This window comes from Pogona vitticeps, chromosome 2 (assembly GCF_051106095.1).
Source record: "Pogona vitticeps strain Pit_001003342236 chromosome 2, PviZW2.1, whole genome shotgun sequence".
Taxonomy (NCBI): domain Eukaryota; kingdom Metazoa; phylum Chordata; class Lepidosauria; order Squamata; family Agamidae; genus Pogona; species Pogona vitticeps.
This window is the reverse complement of record NC_135784.1, coordinates 40,256,764-40,265,603: the sequence shown is the minus strand read 5'-3', so window position 1 is coordinate 40,265,603 and position 8,840 is coordinate 40,256,764. Positions and strand designations below refer to the sequence as shown.

General features: G+C 48.2%; 1 protein-coding gene across 8 annotated transcripts in view; it reads right to left on the bottom strand.

The window, feature by feature from the left end:
• ATXN7 (ataxin 7) overlaps positions 1–8,840 on the bottom strand; it is a 174,239-nt gene that overhangs the window by 74,431 nt on the left and 90,968 nt on the right. For all 8 annotated transcript variants that reach the window (XM_072989355.2, XM_072989352.2, XM_072989356.2 and 5 more), the window contains one exon: positions 393–497. In XM_072989355.2, the coding sequence (XP_072845456.2) occupies positions 393–497 (105 nt within the window). The remainder of the gene's footprint in view (positions 1–392; positions 498–8,840) is intronic.

Genomic DNA, 8,840 nt, shown 5'->3' with positions numbered 1-8,840 from the left:
CTCAACCTATATAATATAGAAGGTCTTGATGCAGGTAATGTACATCATATACAAGCAAAGTAACTCTCATCTGAAGTAATTATAAAGGCAAACATTCATAGACGTTTTGAGTAAAATTCATGAAGTAACTTCTCAAGTACTTTTCTGAACTGTGAAAAGATAATTTAGCTTGTTTCCTTCCTTGAAAGAAAAACTAGAAATGTGCAAAAATTTTATTTTTACAATTTAACATGCATATAAAATCTTGTGCACAATTCTTATCTCTGTTCCATTTACATAACACCATATGAACCATGAGCTTTAAAGGTCACAAAGAGAGATCATCCAAAATTGCCAGGCTTAATCCTGGTTTCACCTCACCTCTAATGATTAAAAAATGGTTCAGCACTTACCATAATGTGATTGAAATGCCTGTGGTTTTACGACCTGATTACAGTGGTTACACATCACCAAATAGAAATCATCGTGAGCTGGGCAAAGACCAAATATTGGCATATCTAAAAGAAAAGAAAAAGAAAAAGGTATATCTCAAAGCTAATCATAAGATGTGTAAAATCTACATAAACAAACCATATGATGTTACTGAAGCAAAGAGCCCAAATTTCCAAAGCAGTGCACAAGGGTGAAAAATGAACATGCAATAGATGCGGAGTGAAAAATTACATAATTTATTGATGAATAATTATATTAACATTTGTAAACTAAAATTAGCTCACAGTATAGTGCCAATGAGCTGTTTACTTCCTGCTTGCTGTTTCACTTCAATTGCTGAATCAGTTTCAGATGTCATAATACTATTATCCTTGTTGAGCACTTTACTCCAATTGGTAAGTGTGCTACCTTTTCTAGAATAATTTATAAAAAATTATCTATAAGCAAGTCATCTTAACTGACTTAGCCAGTGTAAAAGACTTCTTAATACAGGCAATGTACATCATAAACCCCTAAACAAACCTCATTTGATTAACTCTGAAGAAGATCATTCCTAGGCCCCATATGTAAAAACTACATCTGGTAAATTGTAGTTCTTTTCACCTTCCATCAAGAGGAACTTGGTTCCTCCTTTAAAAGGAAGATAAGAGATTTGCAAATATGTTCTAACTTCATTAATCCTGGATAAAACAAATACACGTACAGTTTATGCCACTTACATCTGACAAAGTAACCTGAGTGGTTTTCACATTAAGCCATAACCTGAATCTAAGACATCTGATATCATAAATTTGCTATTCTTGCAAAAGTGAGTAGCAACTGGAATTGAAAACATGGCGTGCATTCTAAAATAGACAAAGATTCCATACCATTAAACTATTTTTCAGAAATTCAAGAAAAATATATTCACAAAATTTTAAAAATATTTCAATGCCATTTGTGTAAAATGAGCAAAATCTACACATAGTTGTTTGCCTTAGTGTTTTAACCAAGCTTGTAGCTTGTTTAAACAACAGTTAACAAATCTGGATCTGAAAGCAGTTTGCTCACACTAGTGTTTGAATGAATTACAGTTCCACATATAAATACACAAAGGAATCATGGTTTGTTTAAGCTTCGAAGTAGGTATCTCCAGTCTCTTCCTCACAGAGAGAAAACAGGAGACAGGAGAGAGGAGGCTAAAGAATATACGTAGTGGCTTGTTCTCAGTTTGCCACTATATCTGAAGCAGACCTCTGTATTCAGGTTGTACTGGCACTAAATATGTCAGTCAGTTTCTACATCATCCATTTAATCTGGGTATCTGGCAACACTCAGTAATTAAAATAGTTCTCAGATTTATTTAGCGAGCAGCTAAATAATCTTATTTCTCTAGGCAGCAATACAGCCTAAGCAGTAAGGGCCATTCTCAGTTCTGTAATAACCTTAAGTATAGCTACATTACACAAGAGAAGGGCATTTAGTATTTTACTCTTGTCTGCAAAAAGCAAATAAACATACAGCAAACAGTTCAGGAGAATGGTATAATTGTCGATGCACCTATTTAGGCAGCAGAATATAATTTTTTTCACTCAGTGTATCACTTGCTAATGTAATGAATCTGCTACTGAACACCTAAACAGAGTGGTTCACAACCAGATAATCAACCACTAGGCATCTTAACAAGACCATATCTGTTTGAATTATCACTATGCATATGTGCATAAACCAAGATCCCTTGGATCACTGTCACTATGAAAACTATTTAAGAAATCTATAGGACTATTATAAAACTACTATTATTCACTTGTAAACAAACATGTAGATTATGCACCCTGGTCTAGTACTGTTACTTTAACATTTACATAACACACTATTGCACTCCAATTTCCATGCAGACACCTTTGATAATAATTTATAACGCTAAACAAAGTGTATTTATACTAAAATTGAAACCAATTTTAACCTCCATAACCTCTTATAATAAAATGAAGTTGCTTGAATGAATAAACAGATTTCCGACTTCTATGCTCCTTGCAGTAATCTACTGTTGAATCTCAGATGGGGTTTCCCGGCATAACTTCAGATTTTATAATATAATGAAAGGCTGCAAATAGATTTACTGAGAACATACACAACTGCAATGAGGAGCTGACAGTTTGACCTACTAATGGAATAAAGAATAGAAGTACAGTATTCTTATGATATTACTGAGAGTATTCAAGCATTATAAACTCAAGCATTAAAACTGTACTATGCACATATTTTAACCCTTTTATTGTTTCCAAGATATAAGATTGCAGTCATCGTTTAAAACAGGCTTGTCCAACCCGCGGCCCGAGGGCCGCATGCGGCCCAGGTCAGCTCATAATGCGGCCCAGTGCAATTTTTTATTTTTAAAGAAATTCCAAAGTTTCAAGTTACACTGCCGGTGCTTGTGGCCAGAATGTGGCCGGGGCATATCACAACAGTAGAGGGGGAGAGAGGGAAGGAAGGAAGGAGTGGGAGGGGAGGGGACAGGGGGGCTGCGTGACTGCATTGCGCCATCCCCGTCAATAGGTGGACCCCCTCCCGGCCCCATAAAGCCGTCGGAGTCGAAGCTGGCAGCCTCTGCTGTCTGTGATCACACCTGCCGGTAAGCTCGCTTGGAGAGGGGCTGCGGAGGACGGCTAGGGCTGCCCCCCCATGCGGCCCAAACCAAATGTATGTGCGGCCCAAACGAACTTTTCATCTTCTAATGTGGCCCAAGGAAGGTGAAAGGTTGGACACCCCTGGTTTAAAATCTACTGGCAAACACCAATCCAAACTATGTATCCCTATGCATTGTCAAACATCTTCCAATTCTTATATAGAATAAAAATGTGAAGATCCTGTGCCACGAGGAACCAAAAATAAACTCTTTTTGGTCTAAGAACCCTGCTTATTAGTTTACTGAAAGCAGCCACAAGATATTATACTCATATTATCACTGGTCAGTGCTATGACACATGATTTATACAGTAGTAGCAAAGTAAACAAGACTTTGTTTCATCAAAACAGTTTTACAGTGGTGCCTCGTATAACGAGTGCCCCGTTTAACGATGAATTCGCATAGCGATGGCATTTTTGCCATCGCTTTTGCGATCGTATAACGATGTTGCCTATGGGGAAAAATCGCTTTGCGATGTTTTCCCCATAGGCACCATTTTCCCCCAGCTGAGCGGCGGGAGCCTCCGAAGGAGTGCTCCCGCAGCTCAGCTGGGGGAAAATGCCTGCGGTGGCCTCGGAAGGACCCTTCCGAAGGGTCCTTCCGAGGCCACCGCTGGGATTCCCCTTCCCCGCGGCTGGCTTCCCCGGCCATGGTCGGACTTTCAGGAGTCCGACCATGCATGGGGTAGCCTGCCGCGGGTGGGATCCAAGCCGCGGGGAGAGGGTGGGGGGATCCGGATGGATCCCACCACCCTCCCCCCACGGCCTGAGGAGGGTGGGAGGCATGGCCGGACTCCTCGCCAGGCACCGCGGCTCCGATCCGATCTGAGCCGCGGTGCCTGCCAAGGAGACCGGCCATGCCTCCCACCCACCCCCACCTCCTGCGGCTTGAGAAGGGGGAGGCATGGCCGGACTCCTCGCCAGGCACCGCGGCTCAGATCGGATCGGAGCCGCGGTGCCTGCCAAGGAGTCCGGCTATGCTTCCCACCCCCACCCACACCTCCTTCGGCTTGAGAAGGGTGGGAGGCATGGCCGGACTCCTCGCCAGGCACCGCGGCTCCGATCGGATCTGAGCCGCGGTGCCTGCCAAGGAGACCGGCCATGCCTCCCACCCACCCCCACCTCCTGCGGCTTGAGAAGGGGGAGGCATGGCCGGACTCCTCGCCAGGCACCGCGGCTCCGATCCGATCGGAGCCGCGGTGCCTGCCAAGGAGTCCGGCTATGCTTCCCACCCCCACCCGCACCTCCTTCGGCTTGAGAAGGGGGAGGCATGGCCGGACTCCTCGCCAGGCACCGCGGCTCCGATCCGATCTGAGCCGCGGTGCCTGCCAAGGAGACCGGCCATGCCTCCCACCCACCCCCACCTCCTGCGGCTTGAGAAGGGGGAGGCATGGCCGGACTCCTCGCCAGGCACCGCGGCTCCGATCCGATCGGAGCCGCGGTGCCTGCCAAGGAGTCCGGCTATGCTTCCCACCCCCACCCGCACCTCCTTCGGCTTGAGAAGGGGGAGGCATGGCCGGACTCCTCGCCAGGCACCGCGGCTCCGATCCGATCGGAGCCGCGGTGCCTGCCAAGGAGTCCGGCTATGCTTCCCACCCCCACCCGCACCTCCTTCGGCTTGAGAAGGGGGAGGCATGGCCGGACTCCTCGCCAGGCACCGCGGCTCCGATCCGATCGGAGCCACGGTGCCTGCCAAGGAGTCCGGCTATGCTTCCCACCCCCACCCCCACCTCCTTCGGCTTGAGAAGGGGGAGGCATGGCCGGACTCCTCGCCAGGCACCGCGGCTCCGATCCGATCGGAGCCGCGGTGCCTGCCAAGGAGTCCGGCTATGCTTCCCACCCCCACCCCCACCTCCTTCGGCTTGAGAAGGGGGAGGCATGGCCGGACTCCTCGCCAGGCACCGCGGCTCCGATCCGATCGGAGCCACGGTGCCTGCCAAGGAGTCCGGCTATGCTTCCCACCCCCACCCCCACCTCCTTCGGCTTGAGAAGGGGGAGGCATGGCCGGACTCCTTGGCAGGCACCGCGGCTCAGATTGGATCGGAGCCGCGGTGCCTGGCGAGGAGTCCAGCCATGCCTCCCACCCCTCTCAAGCCGAAGGAGGTGGGGGTGGGGGTGGGAAGCATAGCCGGACTCCTTGGCAGGCACCGTGGCTCAGATCGGATCGGAGCCGCGGTGCCTGGCGAGGAGTCCGGCCATGCCTCCCCCTTCTCAAGCCGAAGGAGGTGGGGGTGGGGGTGGGAAGCATAGCCGGACTCCTTGGCAGGCACCGCGGCTCAGATCGGATCGGAGCCGCGGTGCCTGGCGAGGAGTCCGGCTATGCCTCCCACCCACCACCCACCTCCTGCGGCTTGAGAAGGGTGGGAGGCATGGCCGACTGTGCTTGCAGCAGCGGAAGAGGTGCCCTGTGGAGGAGAAGGCAGGAGCCGATCTGTCATTTCTCCTCCACCGGGCACCTCTTCTGCTGCTGCAAGCACAGTCGGGGCAGTCCTTTGGGAGAAGCCGGGCTGCTCCGAAGAAAGGCAGAAGCCCATCCAATCTCCCCCCCCTCCACACCGGGCAGCTTCTCCCGCTGCTCCCGATGGTTGCGAGGGGGGAGATCGGATGGGCTTCTGCCTTTCTTCGGAGCAGCCCGGCTTCTCCCAAAGGACTGCCCCGACTGTGCTTGCAGCAGCAGAAGAGGTGCCCGGTGGAGGAGAAATGACAGATCGGCTCCTGCCTTCTCCTCCACCGGGCACCTCTTCCGCTGCTGCAAGCAACTTCGGGGCAGCCCTTTGGGAGGAGCCGGGCTGCTCCGAAGAAAGGCAGAAGCCCATCCGATCTCCCCCCCTCCACACCGGGCAGCTTCTCCCGCTGCTCCCGATGGTTGCGAGGGGAGATCGGATGGGCTTCTGCCTTTCTTCGGAGCAGCCCGGCTTCTCCCAAAGGACTGCCCCGACTGTGCTTGCAGCAGCAGAAGAGGTGCCCGGTGGAGGAGAAATGACAGATCGGCTCCTGCCTTCTCCTCCACCGGGCACCTCTTCCGCTGCTGCAAGCAACTTCGGGGCAGCCCTTTGGGAGGAGCCGGGCTGCTCCGAAGAAAGGCAGAAGCCCATCCGATCTCCCCCCCTCCACACCGGGCAGCTTCTCCCGCTGCTCCCGATGGTTGCGAGGGGAGATCGGATGGGCTTCTGCCTTTCTTCGGAGCAGCCCGGCTTCTCCCAAAGGACTGCCCCGACTGTGCTTGCAGCAGCAGGTGCCCAGTGGAGGAGAAATGACAGATCGGCTCCTGCCTTCTCCTCCACCGGGCACCTCTTCCGCTGCTGCAAGCACAGTCGGGGCAGCCCTTTGGGAGAAGCCAGGTGGTGGGGGAGAAGGCAGGAGCCGATGCCGTCTTCCCCCCCTCCCCCGAGGCTTCTCCCAAAGGGCTGCGCCCGACAGTGGGGGAGAAAACCGGATAATCCATTCCTATTGGAACGGATTATCCGGTTTTCAATGCATCTCTATGGGAAAACACGTTTCACTTAACGATGTTTTCCCATAACGATGTTTTTTTTGGAACCAATTAACCTCGCTATGCGAGGCACCACTGTACTTTCTAAAAGGGCAGTGTGAAGTCAGCTCATAGCAGTGACAGTGTTACAGCCTCAGTATAAAAGGGAACTCTGGCCTGCTTGCCTAGGTTGCTGATAGAGACAGTTCAATAGAACATGTCTCTGTTCAAAACTTTAGACAGGGCTTTGGGGTAGCTGTCATGTGAAGGTAGCACACAAAGACAGAAGTGTGTAAGTACCTCACTTGACACCTAAAATCTACAATGAAAAATGACTGACATGTCCAATATGTAGTACCACAGTATTCATGGCATGCCAGCAGGATAAAAAATGGTAATTCTGACTTAGGGTTTTCTTATAGTTTAAAAAAAATCAGCTGATTAAGAAAACAGCTATTTAATCATGATTCTCATGATGTAAGTGATGCATGTCCTAAAGGGACAAACACTATTTGGTTGTGAAACATTAAAACTGGCGTGTAGTTGCAATAAAGGCTTTATGCTATCTATGGAGCACAACCCCAGACCTCTCATCATAGACCACATATTGCTTGCTGAGAAACATGAGTAACAGTTGTGAAAATCTTTGATGTTTGTTTGGCTCCCGGAGACATAAACAAAAACATTAAGCAAGCTCACTTACTTAACAAAAGGGAACACATTCCAGCATGTAATCAGGTGCACAGGATTCCATAGCTTCCTAGAAGCAAAGCTAGCAATTACTGGATAAAGACAGTATTGTTCATGTCATCTCCTTGACAGTTACAAACACTCATAATTTGTGGAATTAATATACTAGTTAATTTATAGCATGATATTTATAATGCCTGATCAAGATATTTCACATATTTTAGCTGGCTTTGGTCTATAAAGTCAGAAATGCACTGTACATTAAGTCAGGTCACTTGTCCATCAAACTTAGTACTGTCAGTGCTGGCTAGCAGCACTCTTCCAGTATTTCCTAGCTCTAGCTGGAAATACTTGGGATTGAACTTTGGCTTTCTGTAAGCAAACTGTGTACTCTACCATAATATGGTTAAATAGGAAGATCAAATATAATCAAGTAAAATGAGGCTACTTGGATACAGGACAAACTTTCTGTGACTGTGGAGAAATTAAATCAGTGCAACGCTTATATGCATGCAATTTATGCCCCACCACGTGTATGAAAGTTCTAACAAATAGTCGTCATAACGCTATTGAAGTAGCCCTCTCATGACTGAAAACAAGAATTAGCTTAACATTTTAATTTGCTTATATTTTACCTATATTTCATATACACCCACAATTTAGAATTCTGCAGGGCTCTGATAGGTAGGTGGGTGGGTAGGTAGGCAGGCAGGCAAGCAGGCAGATCATAATATGGTGATCACTTCCAAGAATGCTTCTTCAGTGGTGCCTCGACTTACGAACTTAATCTGTTCCAGAAGATGGCCATAACTCAAAATGGTCGTAAGCCGAAACACCATTTCCCATAGGAATGCATTGGAATGTGATTAATCCTTTCCACATGAAAAAAAATTACCAAAAAAACCCCCCCAAACCAAACCAAAAACACCACTGCAAGCCCCATCGGAATGCATCGGGGCCAAAATAAAAAATCACCCAAAACAAAACAAAAAACAATGCAAGCCCCATTGGAACACATCAGGGCTAGAAAAAAAATTAGCAAAACCCCCCAAAAATATGCACACACGCACAAACAAAAAACACAACACAGCAAGCCCCATCAGAACGCGCTGGAGCGGAAAAAAAATGCCAAGAAACAGCAGCAACACAGCAAGCCCCATTGGAATGCGCTGGGGCTGAAAAAAAAAACCCACACCAAAACACACAAAAAATCACAGCACAGGAACATAACCCCCCCCAGCCCAAACCATCCCTGCAAAACCCTGTATGTACTCACTCAGAAGCAGAAAGCATTGCCAGGCAGTCCGAAGCCTCCTCTGACACACACACTCTAACCGTTGGGGAGAAAGAGCTACAAAGAAGCAGCCTCTTCGCCTACCAACGGTTAGTAATTTAAATTCCCCACCTTTTTCCCAGTTGTAACGCGAAGCTTCGGTTGCAAGTAGAAGCAAAATTTTGCGGTTGGAGCTGGTTGTAACTTGAAATAGTCATAAGTCGAGGCACCACTGTATTAGTAATTCCGCTTTCAAGAATCTCCTGTGTAATACACTTCTGTGTCATACATCCTTGAAAAATAGAC